The sequence below is a fragment of the Dama dama genome, chromosome 11 (genome assembly GCF_033118175.1).
Source record: "Dama dama isolate Ldn47 chromosome 11, ASM3311817v1, whole genome shotgun sequence".
NCBI classification, from domain to species: Eukaryota; Metazoa; Chordata; class Mammalia; order Artiodactyla; family Cervidae; genus Dama; species Dama dama.
In genome coordinates, this window is record NC_083691.1 from 96517324 (window position 1) to 96540968 (window position 23645).

General features: G+C 47.6%; 1 protein-coding gene across 3 annotated transcripts in view; it reads left to right on the top strand.

Annotated features, from left to right (window-relative positions):
* The first annotated feature begins 1916 nt into the window (after positions 1 to 1916).
* TBC1D8 (TBC1 domain family member 8) overlaps positions 1917 to 23645 on the top strand; it is a 139981-nt gene continuing 118252 nt past the window's right edge. For 2 of the 3 annotated variants that reach the window (XM_061155912.1, XM_061155913.1), the window contains exon 1: positions 1918 to 2125. In XM_061155912.1, coding sequence (XP_061011895.1) covers positions 1999 to 2125 — 127 coding nt within the window. In that variant the 5' untranslated portion in view covers positions 1918 to 1998. Of the gene's footprint in view, positions 2126 to 23645 lie in introns of all 3 variants that reach the window. The other variant, XM_061155911.1, reaches the window with a different exon arrangement.

A 23645-nucleotide genomic window follows, 5' to 3' on the forward strand; every position in this document is an offset into this window, starting at 1 on the left:
CAAGTCCCCCTGCAGAACGGCTGACTTCCTTCCTCAATTGAGCTGAGAGGATATCTGTCCATGGCCTGCGGTTCTGGACAGCAGAGCTGGCCCCCTGGGTGGGCGGTCCTGCTTGTCCTGGGCACAACCTCACACCTGGCATCTCACCTGCGGGGTCAGGTTCCGTTTCGAGCAGATCTCTTTGATCCTCTGTGAACACATTCTCGGGCTCCAGGGAAGGAGCTCCACTCAGCCCCCAGGAGTCTGGTGGGGGCTTTCCTTCTGCTTTTCAGTTTTGTCCTAATCAACGGTCACATTTTGTCAGGAGTCCCTTTGTCAAAAACTAAGGGTCATGTTGACAGAGTTTCTTTTCCTCTCTTTCTAGGATGTTGGATTTAACTCCCTCCTCCAGGAGACTGCTCTGAGCCCTGCCTCCCCCACCCCCAACTGTTCAAGGCCAGCTGAAAAGTGAAAGTATTAATCACTCAGTCCTGTCGACTCTTTGCCACTCAACAGACTGTAGCCCGCCAGGCTCTTCTGCCCATGGGATTCTCCAGGCAAGAATACTGGAGTGGATAGCCATTCCCACCTCCAGGGGATTTTCCCGACTGCTACCACATGTCTATTCCCACCAGGCTTTGAGGAAATACTCATTTTTAAAGCCCAACCTCCACTTTCCCTACAGCTTTTCTTTACTGTCACCTGCTCCATATTTCCCAGCTTTTCAATTCTCTGAGAACCTATGTGCCTGGTTTCGGTCCTGGGTAGGGGCCCTGCACGGAAGTCCTCACATGGGCACCTCCTGTGCCCACGAGGGTTGTGCAGTGTTGAGTTTGGTCTGACACTGCCTTCACATTCCTGCAGCATCACGCCTCTTCAGCAGCTCCGTGGGATAGCTCCTGAGCGCATCGAGAGCATACACTCAGCATTTTTTAAAAAGCAGAAGAAAAGTTTTAGTTTTTTAATGCTATTTTTTTGGTTACTTGTAAAAATGTTTCTTATTTTATTTATTTTTTATATATTTGGCTTCCAGGATTCTTAGTTGTAGCATGTGGGTTCTAATTCCCCAACCAGGGATTGAAGCCCAGCCCCTTGCATTGGGAGCTTGGAGTCCTAGCCAGTGGACCACCAGGGAAGTCCCTGTTTCTTGTTATTTTAAAATAAATTCTATTTATTTAGCTTTGGTTGTGCTGGGTCTCCTTGCTGCTCGGGGTTTTCTCTATTTGGGGAGAGCCCGGCTACTCTTTAGCTGCGCTGTGTGGGCTTTTCATTGTGGAGGCTTCTCTTGTTGCAGAGCATGGGCTCTAGGGCCTGCTGGCCTCAGTAGCTGAGGCACATGGGCTCAGTAGTGGTGCAAGGGCTTAGTTGTTCCAAGGCATGTGGGATCTTTCCAGCCTAGGGATTAAACCCCTGTCTCCTGCAATGGCAAGTGAATTCTTTACCACTGAGACACCAAGAAAGCCCCGCTTATTATTTTAAATGCCATACTTGCGTTTCATGGCGTGCATGCTGTCCCCCAAAATAGAAAGGCCCTAGGTTGGCAACCTGCAGCTGTGACAAGATGCCTTGTCCCCCATCTCCTCCTCCTCCTCTTCGTGCTGCTGCTGCTGCTCTCCGGACTGCCTCTCCTCAGGGGCGGAGGAGAGGAGAGGGGCCCCGGCGCCCCCCGCGAGCGCTGCAGAAAAGGCGGGGAGCAGCCGGGATCGGACTTCCTCCCTCCACTCCGGAACTGCCTGGAGCCGCCAGGACTCGGAAATCAGGACGTCCCCACGGGAGCCGGCGGGGTGGGCGGGGCGCAGGCGGTGGGCGTGTCTGGGGCGGGCCGGGGGGCGGGCCCGGGGTGGGGCCGGCACGAGGACAGCGCGGGCCGCCGGGGCGAGCTGCGCCCGCCGCGCTCCCTGGACTTCGGAGCGCAGGGCCCTCGCCGGCTGCGCTCCCCGCCGTCTTCTCCCGAGCGGGCTCGGCCCGGCGGCCGGGGCGATGTGAGCCGGGGCCCGCGGGCGCGGCCGGACCGCTGCGATGTGGCTCAAGCCCGAGGAGGTGCTGCTGAAGAACGCTCTGAAGCTCTGGGTGACTCAGAAGAGCAGCTGCTACTTCATCCTGCAGCGGCGCCGCGGGCACGGCGAAGGGGGCGGCCGACTCACGGGTAAGGGGCGCGCCGCGGCGGGCGGCTGGCCGGGCCCGGACCTCGCTCCCCGCCGGGCCCGCGGCCCCAGTCCCGGGCTGCGTGCGGCGCAGGTGGCGGTTTCTGGGGAGACGCCGGCCTGGGTCGGCCCTGCCTCGGGCATGTTTTCCTTTCTCCTGCGTTTCTCCTGTACGCTCCCGTCGAGGTGGCGGCCGGAGGGACTCTCGGGCTCGTGCATTTCCCCGGGCGGGGCAGGTGCCGTTGCCGCCGGGCCCGCGGGCCGCCTGGAGGCCAGGCTTGATTCGGGAAGCCGAGGAGAGACCTGCGCTGGAGCGGGGGCCGCGCCGGGCGGAGCGGGGCCAGGTGACAGCGGGGCCGCCCGGCCAGCTGGTTGCGCCCGAGGCTCCAAGTGGCGCCGCGGTAGGGACACTTGACCAACCCGCGGCAAGACGAGGCTCGGGAGGCCCTGGCAATCTGAGACTGTCGGGGGGATGAACGGGTCGGGCGGGGCGGGCCGCGCACCGTCTACAAGCCGGGAGGAGAAACCCAGGTGGAGCGAATCCCGAGTTCGTGATCCTAGCGGCAAAACCGAGCAGGTCAGCTCCCCATCGCCACCCTTTCACTTTCTTTCTAGGAATGAGAGGAGGAAAAAAAAAAAAAAACAACTCAGGCTTGTAAAATTTATTTACTCCCCCCCCCCCCAAATTTAATGTCCAAAACTCTTTGAAAATCAAGCATTTGGACAGTTTGCATCAGCAGGGACACCTGTTTGAAAGGTCAGTGGAGGAATAATAGGAACCTATCTCAGTTGTGTCTAGGGAACCCATATGGAATTTCAGATTCTGGAATCGAAGTAAAAGGAACTTTAGAGCTTCCCATCTTGTCTCTCCTTATACCCAGGAGGAGACCAAGGCCGAGGGGGAGCAGGCAAGGGGCCCAGCCTGGGTCCCTGGTCTCTCTGTTGGTGACTCCACTGTCTGCTTATTCTGAGGAGGCTCTCCAGGCCCGATGGGGGAAATGTGATTAGTACATCCTGAAAGGGCAGAACCAAGTGCCAGGGCTTGCTTTACCCTGCCCATACATTAGACTGAGGAGGCCTGGAAGCTGGCAGCCAGATTCTTTAGGGAGGGCAGACTTCACTGAGCCTCATGGTGTCAACAGGAGTTGGTGGGATTTCTGGTTGGAAGGGGCAGTGGGGTGGTGGTCAGTGGGAACAGGTGGATGGCAGGTGGGCCTGCTCTGGGAACTGTTTGAGGCTCTGAGTTAGCATGGGAGATCAGAGGTCAAAGGGGTCATTGGGCCCCTGAGCAGCACACTGGCTCTTAGTGCCTGGGCTCTTGGGGGATGGAGGTGAGTGGCATCCCGGCGGGGTGGGATGCTGACCAGAGGAGAAAAGTCTGGAGGAGGGGTCTGTCCCCTCCTCGACCTTTGAGTGCAGTGGAGCTTTAATCTTTGGTGTGTTCAGCACAGAACCTGGCCTCCAAAGGGCCCCTTTAGTAGAGGGTGAGGACAGAGCCTGAAACAGGAAGCATGAGGAATATTGGTTCAGCAAGCGTTTGTTAACTTGGCTCGGTGCAGGCTGTCTGTGGGATGCTCCTCCCACACGTGGCTGTGCTGGGAAAGACTTCAGGTTATTCACCATCAGGCAGGGGAGACGGTCCAGACCCAGAGGGCTAAGCTTACGGTCCTGTGCCTAAGACAGGTTCAGGACCGCTTCCCTTCTGGAGGGCCTCCTTTGTGGTCCAGTCGGTCTTGCTGCTCAGTTGCTCAGTCGTGTCTGACTCTGTGTGACTCCATGGACCCCCGCCAGGCTCGTCTGTCTGTGGGATTCCCCGTCTGTCTTAGATGAACTCAAAATGATGCTCCTTCTTCCACTGCATTCCATCATCAGAGTGCCTGTGCCTTTGGTCTCACTTGGGCTTGACTGTGGTTTTGGCTTGCTGTGAATAGGCACAATTTCCTTGCTTTTAAAATATTTTTATTTATTTGGCTGTGCCGGGTCTTAGTGGTGGCCTGGAGGATCTTTAGTTGTGGCGTGTGGAAACTAGTTCCCCGAGCAGGGATTGAACCTGGGCGTCCTGCATTGGGAGCGCAGAGTCTTAGCAGCTGGACCACCAGGGAAGTCCCCAGTTTTCTTAGTCTTAAAGGAAGTAAATCAGCTGAAAAAAAGGGAAGAAAATTCCCCAGAAAAAGACCCCTGACATTTTGCTTTATTTCTTGGAGACACAGAATCTCTTTCTGGGGCTTCCCAGCTGGCTCAGTGGTAAATAATCCGCCTGCCAATGCAGGAGACGTGGGGTTTGATCCTTGGGTTGGTAAAATCCCCTGGAGGAGGAAATGGCAACCCACTCCAGTATTCTTGACTGGAGGATCCTGTGGACAGAGGAGCCTGGCGGGCTACAGCCCACAGAGTTGCAAAGAGCACACAGAACCTCCTTCTGATTGTGAAAGGGTGGTATCCCCTCAGCAGTGGACACCCCACCTTCAGGCATTCAGCCGGGAGCCAATGGCTGTGCCGATTAGGCAACTCCGTTGCCCCATCCACCGGTGAGCTGGTCTAACTGGGGCCTTACGAATGTTGTGAAATCAAAACTGATGTGACACTGGAGCAGCTCCATGTTGGTATGGTTTTCAGAACCGCAGACTTCTCATATAGCAACTTTTTTTTTTAGCAGTTTATTTCAAAGAGTTAAAGCTTAAGCTGAGTTGATCCAAGAAAATAATGGGTGCACCTTCTGAATGGTTTTTAGGCTCTTCTTTGGAGAGAAGCAAGTAGCAGGTGGTGAAAAGGTGGAGGAGCCGTAAAAGGAAGCGTGATGCAGAATTTGAGATTAGGTGGTTGCTGTTCAGTTGCCCAGTTGTGTATAACTTTTTGCAGTCCCATGGACTGCAGCTTGCCAGGCCTCTCTGTCCCTCACCATCTCTCAAAGTTTCCCCAAGTTCATGTCCATTGCATCGGTGATGCTGTGAGATTAGGTAGCAGAGTCTTAAATGTGAGGTTCCCATTGGTGTTTTAAAGTAATCTGACATGTTGAAAGCTTGCCCACCGTCAGAAAGAGGAGGTTTTGTTTCATTGAGGATTGTAATTCATCCTCCGACTTACACAAATACATTCCCTATGCACATCTCGTTTTATTTTCTCCGTAGCCCTTTCTCACTTTTTCTTTCTTAAAATAGTTTTTATTATTTTTTGGTCACACCGTGTGGCATGTGAGATCTTAATTCCCCAACCAGGGATCGAACTTGTGCTCCCTGTTTGAAAGCTCAGAGTCTTAACCACTGGACCACCAGGGAAGTCCTTCACGTTCTGATATCTGTCGCACTTATGTGTTGTGTTCATGGTTTCCCCTACGAAACTGTCTGTTCTGTGAGGGCAGGCATTTTACCCCTGGTGGTGCCCAGCACATAGCATGGGGTCAGTTAACGTTTGTAGGGTGGATAGAGGGATGAGTCCACGCGTGAGTGATTGAGCCCACGTTCTTCTCCAAGTTAGGTGGGTGTGAAGGCCCAGCTTTCAGACTGAGCCTGAGCTGACCACATGGACAGGGAGCATATCCTCTGTGTCCTTCACTTTCTGAGTACCTGCAGGCTGACCCCCGGGAAGCTGGGGGGAGTGGGTGGGAATTGAAGCCTATTTTTGTGGCTCCTTCCTTCGAGGGCCGAGGAGCGGGGCCTCAGCCTCTTAGGTGGCTTCTATTGCCAGCCTCAGGCACCTGCCTTGAGAAGATTCCAGGCCGGGGAGGTGGGGTTGGTGTGGCGGCGGAAGGCAGTGACCTTCACCTCCAGTTTGAACTTGGTGACAGAACACAGTATTTTAAGATGTTTCCAAAACTCCCCTGACAGTGATTCTTGCTGCCCTGGAAAGGAGGAAGTTCTACAGTGTTTTCTTGGATACAATCTCCAGCCAGTGGGAATAGTTCTTATAAAAGTGCAGTCAGCTCTGGGAGAAGAGAGTGGGGGCACTTAGCCTTTGGGAGTGGTGGGCAGAAGGACGCCAGCATCACTCCCGCACCCCGCCAGGTTCTGTGATGGACTTACAATGAGCCACATAAATGGACCTTTAAAGACCAAGTGTCACCATCCATATGTGCCCCTCTGAAGGGCACATTTATTTTTCAGTGTTCTATTATGTGGATTCCTGTATAATCTTGCAGTTCTTTCCCCAAAGAGGCCGGCAGTTTAAAAGTTATCATTTGAATCCCATGCTGATGTTTTCTGCTTTTCAGGGTGTTTCCCTCCGGCCCTTGTTCCTGTCACCGTACTTGGAGCAGTTATGGGCTAACCAATTTCCTAACAGTTAGGGACATGGGAGGAAGTATGGGCTGGGAGTGGAAAACAGGGGGTTTGGAGTCAAGATAAGTCTGCTGGGTACGAATCTGGGCTAGTTTATTTGGTTTCTTTGAGCCTTTGTTATAACTCTTCCTTAAGGCAGGGACAGAACCGGACTTTAGAGGGTTAGAAACTGTTTTCCACCTTGACTATCCCATCTTACATCCCCATCAGCAATGTGAAAGGCTTCTGATTATAATAAAGGGTAGAATGAAAATAAACATTACACAGCAAGGGCTTAGTTGTGCTCGTCACCTAGTACTTTTAAAGAAAAAAGCAAAGTGACATTTAAAAAGTCGAGTAATAAGAGGGCTTTTTAGAACAAAAATGTTGCCCAAAAAGTTAGTTGCATTGTGGTGAAGGATGTAAGAAACACTCACTTATGCATTACTGCAGGATTTACTAAGTGTAATTAGAAGAGGAACTATTTTTTATTTATTTTTAAAAAAATCTTCACATTTATTCTTTTAGTTTTGTTTTTGGCTGCGCTGGATCTTTGTTGCTGTGTGCGGCTTTCTCTAGTTACAGAGAGACGGGGCTGTCCTTTGCTGCAGTGGCTTCTCTTGTTGGGGAGCACGGGCTCCAGGGCCCGCGGTCTTCAGCCGTTGTGGCTCTTGGGCTCTAAAGCACAGGCTTAGTAGCTGCAGCGTCGGGGCTTCGTTGCCCTGTGGCACATGGAATCTTCCTGGACCAGGGATTGAACTGGAGTCCCTTGCATCAGCGGGCGGATTCTTATCCACTGCGCCATGAGGGAAGTCCAGAAGATAAAATTATTTAAATAGCAATTTGTGCCAGCAGGGTTTGGGTATGGGGAGGTCTTGGACCACCTTAAATCCTAGTTAATAAAGAGAACTGAGTGAGTGACTGGCTGTGGCCAGGGTGAATTGTGTCCTGCCTTCTGGACAGTGCCCCCGACGAGAGAGTGTCGTCTAGGGACTCGTGCAGGGTCCTGAGGCTTGCTCGGATGACTCGTTGCATGGTTGGAATGGTGAAGCCCAGCACCGGTGTGGCCTTTCTGACATCAGCGGGAGTCCTGCTCGGGCTGCCGAGGCTGGTGGTGGATTGCTTCCCCGCCACCGACAGAAAAGCCTTATTGCCTCCACAGGGCCCCTGTTTCTTGGTGCACTCTCCCGAGATACTGGCCCTAGAGTCTTACATGCTTTGGTTTTGTGTTTCCAAAGCAGGACAAGGAAGAAATCACAAACAAAGGAAGTACTTTGATTCCAGGAGAGTAAATCGGAAGGTTCCTATAAGTAAAATAACGGGCGTATCTCTAAGCACTGATAAGCCGTTAACAAAAGCTCTGGGGTCCCCAGCAGATGCGTTTAATGAGAACATGACAAGGGCCATGCATTTGTAATTGGATAATCAAACAAGGCCCGGGTTGTGTCACTCTAGAAAGTAATACAAGGTACAAATATGGGGATGGCAGAGTGGTGGACGCTATTTCAGCCTAATTGGGGTTCTTTAGGAAGAGCTGAAAATGACTGAGAGGCTTGGAGCGTTTAAAGAATTCATTTGCTCCCTGTGAAGGGTTAGGATTTCATGATCTTGACTCCACATTCTGGCAGCGCTGGATAAGGGAGGGATTTATTTAAAATGAAAGTAGTAAATCTGATCATATTTCCAGCACAGATGTTCCCCCTTTCGTTTTGTAAAACTTTAATCTATCAAAGAGCAAGCTTCCCAGGTGGCTCAGTGGTGAAGAATCCGCCTGCCAATGCAGGAGACCTGGGTTCGACCCCTGGGTTGGGAAGATCCCCTGGAGAAGGAAATGGCAACCCACTGCGGTATTGTTGCCTGGGAAATCCCATGGACAGAGGAGCCTGGTGGGCCACAGTCCATGGGGTCGCAAAGATTCAGACACAACTGAGCAACTGAAAAACATCAGCAACAACACAATTAAAGAGCAGCCCTAGCACATTCTCACAGCTCCTGGGGTGTGATAAGCTACCCCTGCACTACCTCTAAGGCCCTATCTCCTCCGCCTTCTGCTCTTGAGCGAAAGACGCAGCAGCATGCAGGTCACTTTCCTCTCCTGGGTTTTCACAGGCTGTGCCCTCTGCCTGGGTGCTCCCACCTCCCCTTGCAGTCTCAGCTTGAGCCCCATTGCCTAGAGGCGGGGCCCCCACCCCCATTTGTCCTGCCCTGCCCTCTACCTTTGTTTTCCTTTTTTAACAAAAGTGTTTTTTATTTGTGGCTGTGCTGGGTCTTTGTTACCGTGAGTGGGCTTTCTCTGATTGCAACAATCTTGGGGGCTCCTCTCTAGGTGTGGTGTGTGAGCTCCTCGTTGCGGTGGCTTCTCTTGTTGCAGAGCATGGGCTCTGGGTGCTTCAGTAGTTGCAGTGATGGCCTTAATTGCCCGAGGTATGTGGAGTCTTCTTGGACCAGGGATTGAACCCATGCCCCCATGCATTGGCAGTCAGATTCTTAACTACTGGACCATCAGGGAAGTCCCCCTTCACTTTTGCTTTGTAACACTGACTGCTGTTTGTTACGACCTGACTCTTTGTGGCTTTATCTGTCTCGAGCAAAGCAGACCTCGAGCTCCTGAAGGAAGGTTCTGGTTCACCACCAGCTCTGGAGTCCTTGCTGTTAATGGAGCACGCTTGATGCATATTTAGTGACTCCACGGATGCCCGAGTTGAATCAATAGCTGTGAGCCTTTGAGGTTGAGAAATGTTTTTCGTCATCTTGAACATGGAAATTATGCAGAAAACAGGAGTAGATAATCCAGAGGGTTGTTACTGCTATTTCTCATGCCTGCCTTGTAAGGATTGGTGGTAGCTTGTCAGCTGTGCCAGCCCAGCCGTGAGAACTCCCTGGTGGTGACCTCTACAGAAATGGAGACCCAGAAGGATTTTCCCAGCACGTCACCAGCCAACTCACACAGTCGGAGTCATTAATATTCTTGAACATTTGGTAGGTATGTTGTAACCACTAGATTTATTATTTCTTTGCTTCCTTTTTTTTTTTCCCCCAACTTTAAAAAAAAAAAAAGGGAAAGAGAAATCAAAAGCAAAATAAGCAGTCCCCAGGAAGATTCCCCAGTGGTAAAGAGCCCTCCTGCCAAGGCAAAAGACACGGGTTCAACCCCTGGGTCAGGATGATTCCCTGGAGAAGGAAACAACCCATTCCAGTATTCTTGCTTGGGAAATCCCATGGACAGAGGAGCCTGGTGGGCTACAGTCCAAGGGGTTGCTTAAGAGTCCCACGTGACTTAGCAACTAAATAACAAAAATAAGATCTCTGAAGGAAAAGGTACCATATTTTGTGATGGGTTATATTCTCAGTAAGTGAATAGTTACTAGTAGAGAATGGACATTCAGATATAATGGGATGATATTTTGCCTGAAGTTTTACAATAGGAATCTTCTGTGTGCATAGGAGCATATGATGCAGACGTGAAGTGTAAGGAACACGATAGCCCCCAGCTATAGAAAATAGAGTATTTCCTGTGCTTGAGGGACCCCTTGTGTGTTTCTCTGATTATTTCCCTGTCTCCCTTGTGGACACTAATGTACTGAATTATGTGTTAGTACCGCCCATGCTTTTATAGTTTTGACTCTTTTATATGTATCCCTCATCTAGACATTGTTGCTACATTACATTTTTTCCACTCAGCTGAAGCATGGTAATTAGTCACTTTTTAAAAAATAATCTATGCATTGTTTAGTTTTGTATGTTTTTTTTTTAAAAAATTATTTATTTATGGCTCTGCCTTGGCATGGGGGATTTTAGTTCCCTGAACTGGGATCAAACCTCTGACCTTGCAGTGGAAGTGCGGAGTCCTAACCACTAGACCACCAGGGAAGTCCCTGTATGTATTTTTTTAAAATGCTTTACAAGGGGAATCATGCTGAAGCTTGTTTTTCTGCACCCCCCCCCCCACGTTATTGTTACAGTTTTACATGTATAATTATGTTTCTCTAACACTGAACAATGCTGATGTCTGGTCCAGTAGCTGTATTCATTCATTTTCCATGGTGAGTAGTAACTCATTGAACAATATACCATTATTGATGGATTGACTCATTCATTCGCCTGTTGGTTGATATTTGGGTTTCTAGTTGTTGTTTTGCTATTACAAATAGCACTGCTGTGAACATTGGCAAGATGTTATTTTTTGCCAATCTAGCAGGTATTAAAAAATAGTGTCTGAGAACCACGGAGGTGGTATTTCCTTCATAGGAATAAGAATCTTTTTATGTGTTTATTAGTTACTTGTCTTGCCTTTTGAGAAAGGTTTGTGTCTTAGGAGCTGTGTGTATGCATGCATGTGTCTGTATGTGTTCTGTATTCGTTTCCAATTATATGTATTGAAAAATCTCTCTATGCCTAGGCTTCTTTTCATTATGGGTCTTTTGAAGAACCAGTGTTCTTTAAAAAAATTTTTTTTCTTTAATTTATTATTTTATTTTCTCATTGGGGCATAATTGCTTTGCAATATTGTGTTAGTTTCAGCTGTACACCGAGGGGAATCAGCTCTATGTACACATGTCTCCCCTCCCTCCTGGGCCTCCCTACCAGCCCTGCCCCTCTGGGTCATCACAGAGCACCCAGCTCGGCTCCCTCTGCCACACAGCATCTTCCCACTAGCTTTTAACATTCTTATTCTTCACGCAGCCGGTACCGTTCTTTCCCTGTAATGGTTTATGCTTTTTGTCACTTGTTTAAGAAGAAATCCTTGGAAAGGACTGTCCAGGATGACAGTGAAGAGAAATCCTGAGATGAGAGTCCAGTCGTTGGTCCAGTTTGGAGCAGGGCAGAGGCTCCAGGACGACTCCGAGAAGGGAAACTGATAGAGCAGGGCATGTGTGCGCGCGCAATTGCTCAGTCGTGTCTGACTCTCTGTGACCCCATGGACTGTAGCCCACGAGGCTCCTCTGTCCATGGGATTTCTCAGGCACGAGTACTGGAGTGGGTTGCCGTTCCCTTCTCCAGGGGATCTTCCCGACCCAGGGTATGAACCTGTGTCTCCTGCGTTGGCAGGTGGATTCTTTACCGCTGAGCTGCCCGGGAAGCCCCACAGAGCATTGCTATTGAAGGAGGATGTGCTCACCAGGGATGGGCTTGTGGCTGAATTCTTGACACACTGATAATGAAGTCAGCCAAGAGTCCCGGGACTGTTGTCAGTTCCAGGGAAACTATACAGCTGGGTAGGGTAGGAAAGGTTTGATCCTCTTACTGCAAAACTCAGCTCTTGGTAACATTTCAATAATGTAAATGTTTCAGTTGTCTTTACAATAATGTAAATATCCAAGGCTGATCTAACCCAGGCTGTTGCCTAACTGAGTAGAATGGCAGGTGGGGGTGCTGAGTGAACGGGAGCTATTAATACACACTTTGTTTCTGAAAGTTGCCAGCCGATGCCCACAGGGAAAATGACAGTATTGGTGCCTGCCTGTTCTTTGGAGAAGTGAAAGTACATGGGAAAAGAGCCAGTGAAGAGTCGGGAGTAGCTGCTCTCTGGGAGCTGGGAAGTGGGAGCGGGGAGGGGTTGAGGGGGCTGCTGCGTTTCTCATGAGCCTCCTGTAATCAGATGTTTCTTTCCATCCATGTGTAACCTGGATAAAAGACAGAATGGAAGCTTTGGGAGAGCTTGGCATTTTTTCTGGCTAGGAGGATCAGGAGAGGCATTGAAACAGTGTAGCATGAGTGCCTCATAGGCCCTGATTCCTGGACCACCATGCTTCAGACATTTGTCCTCTCAGCAAACTATATTTAGCCTTCAAAGTGTCTTGGATATGTGGGGTATGTCAGTTTCACAGAGGCTTAAAACTTGTTTTCAGAAATGCGTCTAATCAAACCAGGTACTTTTTTTCTTTCTTTCTAATTTTCCCTTTCTATTTAAAAATTTTTTAAAATAAATTTTTAAAATTTATTTTTGGCTGTGCTGTGTCTTTGCTGCTACTTGCAGGCTTTCTCTAGTTGCAGTGAGCAAGGGCTACTCTTCATTGCGGTGCCTGGGCTTTTTGCAGAGCACGGGCTCTAGGGGCTCAGGGCTTCAGTGTTTGCGGCTTCTGGGCTCTAGAGCAGGGGCTTCAGTAGCTGTGGTATACGGGCTTAGTTGCTCTGCAGCATGTGAGATCTTCTCGGACCAGGAATTGAACCTGTGTCTCCTGCATTGGCAGGCAGATCTTTCATTTGAAATTAAAATATATCTATTCTGGATTTGTTTTCCTCTAGAGAAGAAGTCAGTTTAGAATTTTACACTTATAACACGTGTATCGAGAAAGCAAGAGAGTTCCAGGAAAACATCTATTTCTGCTTTATTGACTATGCCAAAGCCTTTGACTGTGTGGATCACAATAAACTGTGGAAAATTCTGAAAGAGATGGGAATTCCAGACCACCTGATCTGCTTCTTGAGAAACCTGTATGCAGGTCAGGAAGCAACAGTTAGAATTGGACTTGGAACAACAGACTGGTTCCAAGTAGGAAAAGGAGTACGTCAAGGCTGTATATTGTCACCCTGCTTATTTAACTTGTATGCAGAGCACATCATGAGAAACTGGGCTGGATGAAGCACAAGCTGGAATCAAGATTGCTGGGAGAAATATCAATAACCTCAGATGTGCAGATGACACCACACTTATGGCAGAAAGTGAAGAAGAACTGAAGAGCCTCTTGATGAAAGTGAAAGAGGAGAGTGAAAAAGTTGGCTTAAAACTCAACATTCAGAAAACTAAGATCATGGCATCCGGTCCCATCACTTCATGGCAAATAAATGGGGAAACAGTGGAAACAGTGGCTGACTTTATTTTTCTTGGGCTCCAAAATCACTGCAGATGGTGACTGCAGCCATGAAATTAAAAGACGCTTGCTTCTAGAAAGGAAAGTTATGACCAACCTAGACAGCATATTAAAAAGCAGAGACATTACCTTGCCAACATAGGTCCATCTAGTCAAGGCTATGGTTTTTCCAGTAGTCGTGTATGGATGTGAGAGTTGAACTCTAAAGAAAGCTGAGCACCAATGAATTGATGCTTTTGAACTGTGGTGTGGAGAAGACTCTTGCGAGTCCCTTGGACTGCAAGGAGATCCAACCAGTCCATCCTAAAGGAGATCAGTCCTGGGTGTTCATTGGAGGGACTGTTGTTGAAGATGAAACTCCAATACTTTGGCTACCTGATGCGGAGAGCTGACTCATTGGAAAAGACCCTGATACTGGGAAAGATTGAGAGCAGGAGGAGAAGGGGACAACAGAGGAGGAGATGGCTGGATGGCATCACCGACTCGATGGACATGAGTTTGGGTGGACTCCGGGAGTTGGTGATGGACAGGGAGGCCTGGCGTGCTGCAGTTCATGGGGTCACAAAGAGTCGGACACGACTGAGTGACTGAACAGAACTGAATACGTGTATCATTTTTGCCCCTTCCCTAGCCTCAGATCTAGGGTGCTATAACTGGATCCCATCCCTCCTGGGGTCTCAGAGTCTCTGCCTGCAAAGCAGTGATAATAATTATAACAACAAAAATAGTTATTGCTTGGTAGAAGTGTTTATACTTTGAACTCTCATATTTTACAGTCATGTTGGCCAAATCCATTTTATTTGTATATACCAAGACGAAGGAAAAGCCAAGAGAATACTGTAACACTGCCAGGCCCTGTATTCTCGTGACATGTGGTCAAGGGGTGGAGATACTAGTGGGAAGGGGGAAGTATTAAACCATGAAATACAGAATTATCAAGGGTGGTCAGTGCAGGGGGAGTGAGAGGGAATAACAACAGGGAAGCTCATTTAGGTTGGGGTGTCAGGGAGCGTTTCTCTGATGACCTGTAAACTTAGCTGGGACCTGCCGGTGTATAGGATGGTATTAACCTACTACAGGGTGAGAGAAAGAGCCTTCTGAGTGAAGGAAACAGCGTGTGCAAGAGTCCTGTGGCTCCCGAGAGCCTGCTTTGGACCAATTAGGTTTGACAGGCTGTGAGCTGTCCAGTAAGGCCTGTGGGGCAACTGTTTGGTTACTAGGGACCAGTTTTGTTGGAAGACAGTTTTTCCTCAGACCAGGGGGTGATGGTTTTGGAATGATTCAAGCCCATTACGTTTATTGTGCATTTTATTTCTATTTTTATTACGTCCACTATACCTCAGATGTGCTTCCCTGGGTGGCTTAGATGGTTAAGAATCTGCATGCAACACGGAAGACCCGGGTTCGATCCCTGGATTGGGACGATCCCCTGGAGAAGGAAATGGCAACCCCCTCCAGTATTCTTGCCTGGGAAATGCCATGGACAGAGGAGCCTGGCAGGCTGCAGTCCAAGGGGTCACAAGAGTTGCTGTTATAATTAAAAGTAAACGTAAAATGTAAGATTGCTTTCAGAATATATAGCTTATGATCTCATCTATCAAGGATTCAATCATAGGAAGGATTTGGCTGGAGAGACTAGATTTGGGTAAATGTGGCAAAACTGTGTGCTTAGTGGATGTGTGTGTATATAGCACGCCTGTGTGTTTTTAAGTGGACATTGTTTCATCCCAGTACACTAGAGCTCTCAATGTTTGGATTGGGTTCCAAAATCAACACGGAAGACAGAAATTGCTTGTGGTAAAACTTACCCTTGAAATCAGCAAGGTCACCTGTCTTGGTAATCAATCTGCTCCTGGTACAAAGAGTTCCTGTAGGGGAGGAGGGTCAGGGAGGGGGGAAGAGGGGGTTCTCAGTGGAGCTGGGAGATTCCAGCTGCCCAGGGAGCTCAAATTGGCCAGTGCAGGTAGTTGGGTTTTTTTTTTTTTTTTTTGGCTATGCTGGGTCTTCCTTTAGGCATGAAGGATCTTCATTTGTGGCATGTGAACTCTTAGTTGCAGAATGTGGGATCTTGCTCCCTGACCAGGGGTTGAACTGGACCCCCTGCTTTGGAAGCTCAGAGTCTTAGCCACTGGACCACCAGGGAAGCCCAGGTGGTTGAATCTGGTAAGTTATGCATGAGAGAGGTATCTGTGTACCACCATCCACTGGTTGACGTAGAGCCCCTGCATCAGCTCTGTGGGCAGGTGAGGCCAGTAGACATGGGGTCTGCCTGTGATGCAGGAGTCCTGGGTTCGATCCCTGGGTCAGGAAGATCCCCTAGAGAAAGGAATGGCAACCCACTCCATTATTCTTGCTGGGAGAATTCCATGGACAGAGGAACCTGGTGGGCTACAGTCCATGGGGTCACAAAGTGTCAGACACAACTGAGTGACTGAGTGACGTGGCACGTTAATTTGGGAATTGCTGTTAGGTGAGGTTGGTGGTGAGCGTCCTGTAGGTACAGTCCTCATGTCCACTGATGAACAGTTTGCCGAGAGAAAGTCAGCAACAAGCAGAGGCTGTTCTGTCTTCATTTACCCAAATGAAACATTGAGATTGGAGGATAAGAAAGGTTGGAAGGCCTCTTGTGGAACTGGAGCGTTCTCTCTGATGGCTTGTGTGTCCCACTGGAAGAGCTGCTTTCTTTGCTTGATTTTAACTTCCTGTCTGACCTGGAAGGCTGGGTTGAGCATTGAATTGTTGTTCGGTCGCTCAGTCATGTCCAACTCTGTGCAACCCCATGGACTGCAGCACACCAGGCTTCCCTGTCCTTCGCTATCTCCCAGAGTTTGCTCAAACTCGCGTCCATTGAGTTAGTGATGGCATCCAACCATCTCATCCTCTGTCATCCCCTTCTCCACCTGCCCTCAATCTTTCCCAGCATCAGGGTCCTTTCCAGTGAGTCAACTCTGCATCAGGTAACCAAAGTATCGGAGCTTCAGCATCAGTCCTTCCAATGAGTATTCAGGGTTGATTTCCTTTAGGATTGACTGGTTTGATGTCCTTGCTGTCCAAGGAACTCTCAAGAGTCTTCTCTAACACCACAGTTCAAAAGCATCAATTCTTCAGTGCTCAGCCTTCTTTATGGTCCAGTTCTCACATGTGTACATGACTACTGGAAAAACCAAGGCTTTGACTATACGGACCTTTGTTGGCAAAGTGATGTCTCTGCTTTTTAATACAGAGTGTTGTATATTGAAAGGCAAAAGTTAAGGAGTCATATAATCATAAACATATTTACTTTCTTTGGATTAAAATACACAGGAACTCAAAACTGTAGGCAAGGCCAGAGATTTAATTGTGTTGATGGTGCCTGAAATCTAAGATTCAAGATCAGAATCTCTGTAGGTGAGCATTGCTTTATAGCAGAAAGATTGTTAGAACCTCTATGTGTAGGGGAAGGAAGGAGGGAAGACAGGAGATCCTAATTGCAGAAGCTTTGGGAAGATGTGCTCTAGTGTGCTACATTATAATATTGCAGCATGCATTCCTCCAGAGTTTTAGTTAGGATCAGAATTGTATAAATTAGACAATTTCCCCATTACTTACAGCCTTAGAGAGATCTACATTTTAAGAACAGAGTAAGTTACTGAAAATTTGTAGAAAAATCTGTAAATTTGAATCAGATCATAATATTTCAGGTATAAGAATATTTTTATTACAAACTAAAAACAACTTTTGGGATCAAAACTGTCAAAAACAAAAAATGGGCAATGGGGACTTCTGTCTTCAAAATGCCACACTTAAAGAAAGGCTGTGGATTCAAGGAAACTGCGCAGACCTGATCACTAAATGTGGCACCTAACCCGAGAGTGGGTCCCACACTGGAGAGGAAGATGCTATAATGGGTGTTATTGGGTCACATAACACAGATAGTCGATAAAAGCACAGCACGTGTTAATTTGTGTGACATTGATAACTAAGTTATTGTGTTAAAATATCGTTATTCAATATCATGTCATGTCAAAGCACACTACATCACATCATAGCACGCCGTCTCACATCACATTGCCTCATACAGCACATGACATCATTTAATGTCGTAACATACTGTATCACGCCACGTGTGTGCCCAGCTGTGTCTGACTCTCTGCAACGCCATGGACTGTAGCCCGCCAGGCTCCTCTCTGTCCGTGGGATTTCCCAGAATACTGGAGTAGATTACCATTTCCTCCTCCAGGCGATCTTCCTGACCCAGGGATCGAACCTTTGTCTCCTTCATTGGCAGGCAGATTCTTTACCACTAGCTCCACCTGGGAAGCCCATATCATGTCATACCATAGCATATCATATCATAGCACATGACATCATGTCATATCTCATGAGAAAGAGAAGATGAAAGAGAGCTGTGTTAGAGCAGATGGGGTGAGCTGTTAGTAGTGAACCTGTTTCTAGGCAAAGGGTATGTGGGTATCAATGGTCCTATTTTAATTCCTGACGCTTTTCTTTAAGCTTGAAGTTATTTCCAAATAAAAAGTTAAATAGATATGTTTAAGTTTCAACCTGGAAGCACTTATCCAGTTTGATAGGGGTATTTTTAGCCTGTAATAACAAAATATAAAATAGAACTTAAACACCTCTAGGAAGTTTCTGCAGGAAAAATAACTTTATTGTGAGTAGGAACTAACCATCCTCTGCTTTTCTCATTGAAACCACCATCTGTATAACCTGGTTCCTGAAAAGTTGAGGTTTCTTGGGGTCCCTCTTGCTATGTGCAGCTATAGGTGTTGGCTGTGGTAGGATCCCCACCACGCTCGGCTTGAAGTGGCTTTGTCATAGGCCTTCTTAATATGATGCGCATATGTGTTTCTGTGTTACGTTAGGCCTTGGTTGTGGTCAGTAGACAGTTGAATTTTAAGAGAATAAAGCTTTTGGGAAAGAAGTTCACTGAATAGGTATTTACTGTATACCTCTGGGCACCCAGCTCTCTTCCAGGCAGCGGACACGACCAAGTCCTGCCTCATGGTGTATTCTGCTGTCCTGAATAGTCCAGAGCACCTCTTCTCTTGTTCGTTGTTGTTCAGTTGCTAAGTCATGTCTGATTTTTTGCGACCCATGGACTGCAGTACACCAGGCTTCCCTGTCCTTCACTGTCTCCCAGAGTTTGCTCAAACTTACGTCCAGGGAGTCAATGATGCCATCCCAGCCATGTCAGCCTCTGTCGCCCCCTAAAGTGATTACTTGCTCTAGCAATTAATCTAGAGCAACTTTGCTCCAGTAATTACTTACTCTAGCAATTAATCTAGAACAAGTGTGCTCTAGTAATTACTCTAGTAATTTAGAACAACTCTGCTATAGTAATTACTTAGTCTGGTAATGAACCTCGGACTAGAATTCTCCAGTGTGCGTGCAAATCCCCTTAACTGTGGCATCATTATAAATTCACTTCATCAAAACATTTTATGACGTTTCTACTGCACTGTAAGGGGTTGGCTTTTGTAGGTTTCACTCTTAAAAACTGAAATATTTAATCCAGGAAGTTAGGGCCTCTGAGCCAAATCTTTGAGGTTCTTTCCTGCTTTTTGTTGTTGTTGTTCAGTTGCTAAGTTGTGTCCGACTCTTTGCCACTCCATGAACTGCAGCACGCCAGACTTCCCTGTCCTTCACCATCTCCTAAGGTTTGCCCAAACTCATTTCCATTGAGTCAGTGATGCCATACAGCCATCTCATCCTCTGCTGCTCTCTTCTCCTCCTGCCCTCAATCTTTCCCAGCATCAGGGTCTTTTCCAGTGAGTTGTCTCTTCATATCAGGTGGCCACAGTATTGGAGCTTCAGTATCCATGTTGTTTATAAACTCTCTTTTGGGGCCCAAAGACCTGAAGTAGCTCCTGCCCCCCTGAAGTCTTTCTGCTTCCTTCTCGTTATCAGGGACCTGGTGTGCTACAGTGAGCACAGCTGGCCTGGGTGCATGGTTCTCTGCCCTGGGCCTCGGGTGCAGGATGGCTGGGGCCCTGCCCTCCTGGGCTCCGTGAAGTATTGGCACCTTTGGTCTCACTGGTCCTTCTCTCTCTTGTGAATCAGCTCTGCAGCCTTCTGTAGAATGAAGTGGGTTCCTTTTCTTATTTAAAAATAGCCTACAGAGACTACCCTGGGCTTCCCTGGTGGCTCAGATGATGAAGAATCTGCCTGCAATGCAGGAGACCTGGGTTCAGTCCCTGAGTTGGGAAGATTTCCTGAGAAGGGAATGGCAACCCACTCCAGTATTCTTGCCTGGAGAATTCCATAGACAGAGGAGCCTGGTGGGCTGCAGTCTATGGAATTGCAAAGAGTTGGACATGACTGGGTGGCTAACACTTAGTGGCATTAAGGGCATTCACATTGTTGTGCAACCAGCACCAATGCATGGTTCCAAAGCTTTCTTTTTCTTTCCAGGAGGAAACTCTGTTCCCATTAAACCCCGCCTCCCCGTTAAGCCCCGCCTCCCCAACCCTCCCGCCCCCAGCCCCTGGCACCCAGCACTCTGCTTTCTGTCTCATACGAATCTACCTCTAGGTCTCTTGTGTAAGTGAAATCATACAACATTTGTCTTTTCTTAAAAATGTTTGTTGTATTTATTTGGCTGCACCAGGACTTAGTTGCAGCATGTGGGATCTTTAGCTGTGGCATGCAAACTCTTAGCTGTGGCATGTGGGATCTAGTTCCCTGTCCAGGGATCAAGTCCAGGCTCCTGCGTTGGGAGCATGGAGTCTTAGTGACTGGACCACCAGGGAAATCCTGGTATTTGTCTTTTCATGACTAGCTTATTTCACTGAGCATAATGTCCTCAACTCTGAGTTGGCTCATTGGAAAAGACCCTGATGCTGGGAGGGGTTGGGGGCAGGAAGAGAAGGGGGCGACAGAGGATGAGATGGCTGGATGGCATCACCGACTCGATGGGCGTGAGTTTGGGTGAACTCCGGGAGTTGGTGATGGACAGGGAGGCCTGGCGTGCTGCGATTCATGGGGTCGCAAAGAGTTGGACACGACTGAGCGACTGAACTGACTGACTGACTGAATGTCCTCAAGGTTCATCCACATTGTAGCCACAGTTTCTTTCCCCTTTGCATGCATGCTTGCTAAGTCATGTTAGTCGTGTCCCACTCTTTGCGACCCTATGGGCTGTAGCCCACCAGGCTCCTCTGTCTGTGGGACTCTCCAGGCAAGAATACTGGAGTGGATTGCCATTGTCTTAGTCTTAGTCATTGTCTTAGTCTTGTCTGAGTCTTAGTCTCCTGTATTGGCAGGTGGGTTCTTTACCACTAGTGCAACCTGGGAAGCCCTCTTTCCCTTTAATTGAATAATACTCCACTGCATGTAGAGACCACACTTGCATTACCTGTTCAGCCATTGAAAGACACTGAACTGCTTCTGCCTCTGGACTGTCATGAATAATGCTGTTAGGAACATAAGTGTGCAAATATTTGTCAAGTTCCTGCTTTCAGTTCTTCTGGGTGTATACCCAGAAGTGGGATTGCTGGATCATACGGTAATCCCATATTTAATTTTTTGAGGAGACACTTGATTTTTGCATCTGATTCTCTATCTCCCTGGGCCTCTGTGGACTTGACCATCTGGCTGGGACTGTACTCAGTTTACTGGGATCCCCAGCTTCCCGAGCACCTTCCGCCTGGCTCTACAGACCCTCACTTCTCTTCCCGGTAAGATTGAGGAAGGAACTGGAGACAACTGAAGTTAGTCGGAGGGGCATGGCAGTCCATCGAAGAAGATGGAGAGGAGTTAGAATTTGACTTCGGGAGTGTCTTCGTGTTTATTGTTAGGTTGTTTGGATTTCATGGAGTTTTGTGTCTTATAGCTAAGCTATGGAGTGGAATAATGAACATTAATTTTGGTGGATTGTTCTAATATGTCCTCAATTCCATCTGAATTTAATTTCCTTAATTGTTGTTGGTTGAAAAGAGTAGGACTATGAGGAGGTAGGAAAGAAATCTTGTTCTTATTCCGTGTATTATTCTGTGGGCCTTAAAGTTTCCTCTTGTAAAATGAGCTAGTACTTCTCACCTAACACAGATCATTATAATTATAATAGTAATTGGGAAAAAACTTGAATCTGAAGTTTTGATACTGGGACTGTGCTTGACAGCCGCTGGATTTAGTATTAGTCTCAGCATTTTTTTTTAATATTTAAAAACTTAAAAAAATTCTTGGGTGCTCGGTGGCCCATGGACTCTTAGTTCCCCAACCAGGGATTGAACCTGTGCCCCCTGCACTAGAAGTGCAGAGTCCTAACCACTGGACCCCCAGAGACGTCCCCTCACTCTGCTTGTTACTGTGCAGTAAATAGAAATTGTATGTGAGGATATATAGTGGTTGTCAACTTTTTTTTAACTGAAGTAAGGTTGATTTACAGTATTATGTGAGTTTCAGGTATATAACAAAGTGATTTCTTTTAAAGAGTCTTTGTCTTTATGGGTTATTACAAAATATTGAGTATAGTTTCGAATGCTATACAATGGGTCCTAGTTGTCTTTTATTTTGTGTCTGTTAATCCCAACCTCCTAATTTATCCCTCCCCTCACTTTTCCCCTGTCGTAAACATAAATTTGTTTTCTATGTCTATAATTCAGTTTCTGTTTTGTAAATAAGTTCATTTGTATCTTTTTAAGATTCCACATATGAGTAATATCACCTGGTCATTGTCTTTCTCTGACTTACTTTGTTTAGTATGATAGGTCCATCATGTTGCTGCAAATGGCACTGTGCATTTTTTATGGCCGAGTAGGATTCTGTTGTGTTTATATGTACCACATCTTCTTCATCCACTCCCCCATCAGTGGACATGTGGGCTGCTTCCGTGCCTTGGCTCTTGTAAACAGCAATATTGGAAACCGTTCTGCTGTTCCTTGGCTAGTGTGACCGAGCATGTGTCTTTTCAAATGATGGTTTTCTCCGGATGCGGGGTTCCAACCTCACACAGGCAGTGTGACCCCAGGTCATCTGCCCAGCTCCCTCCAGCCTCAGACCCTCACCTGTCAAATGAAGATGCTGGTCCCTCTCCTCGCTGTGCTTCCTTGTGGCTCAGCGATTCCAGAGGATTCTGTTTATGCCTAATCTTTATATACATATGTACATATATATAAACACATAATTGACATATAGCATGATAGTAGTTTCAGGTGTACAACATAATGATTTGCTATTTATACACTGTGAAATGATCATCACAGTCAGTTAGTGAACATCCATTATCTCACAGAGTTAACAGTTTTTTGTTTTTTTTTTTTTGTGATGAGCACTTTTAAGATCTATTCTCCGTGGGACTTCCCTGGCGGTCCAGTAGTTTAAGACTTTGCCTTCCAGTGCAGGGGGTGAGGGAGCCTGAGATCCTACATGCCTTACAGCCAAAAAATGAAAACATAAAACAAGCAATATTATAGCAAATTCAATAAAAAGACTTTAAAAATGGTCCACATCCAAAAAAAAAAAAAAGTCTTAAGAAGGATCAACTGTCTTTGCAACTTTCAAACAGATAATACAGTCTTAATAACTGTAGTCATGTCACCCTTGGTATACGTTACATCCTCAGGACTTACTTATTTTATGATAGAAAGGGTGTACCTTTTGACCCATTTCATAGCCCCCACCCCCAGCTTGGTTGCGGAATTTTTTTTCTTTTCAGTGAAATCAAGTCCGTTCTATGTAGGTGGTGGACATGTCCCCTTGGGAGGGGTCTGAAGTGAGCTGAGAATTTCTGGCATTTCAAGATCTGCTGCTTCTGGGCCTGGTGGGATCCAGAGTTTCCTGTTACCAGGGTGGATGCCAGATTTCTGGCTCTAGCCCCAAATTCCAAATACCCATGAAGAGTAAACCCTCAGGCTCCTGTGTCCCTGGGGCTGGCCAAATCTAGCAAGGGAATCGGAGAGTCCTTCCCAGGGAGAGGAGACAGGGATGAAGAGGAGGTCAGTGGGGCTGTGGATATCATTTTCACTTGCTCAAAAATAGAGTGAAATCATCTTCACGGAATCGGGCAGAGGCTCTCTTGCCCTGCCCACTTCAAGACTTGGCAGTTGTCTACCATTAACCCTTGTCTTCTGTATTACTCTACTACAGTGATCGGTCTTCATTTTCTTCAGGAAAGAACAACCAGCATGTACCTTGTAATGCCTTTTTCTTCTCATCTTCCTGTTTTAAAGAAAGATTGCTTCTTAGTGCAAGGCTTCCCAGCTGGCTCAGATGACAAAGAATCTGCCTGCAGTGCAGGAGACATGGGTTCGATTCCTGGGTTGGGCAGATCCCCTGGAGAGGGGCATGGCAGCCCACGCCAGCGTTCTTGCCTGGAGAATTCCCGTGGACAGAGGAGCCTGATGGGCTCCAGTCCATGGAGCCACAGAGAGTCAGACACAACTCAGTGACTAAATAACAACAACGTTACTACAGTGTTTTTGTGTATTGCATTGCACTTTTCACCAGCTCTCCCTCAC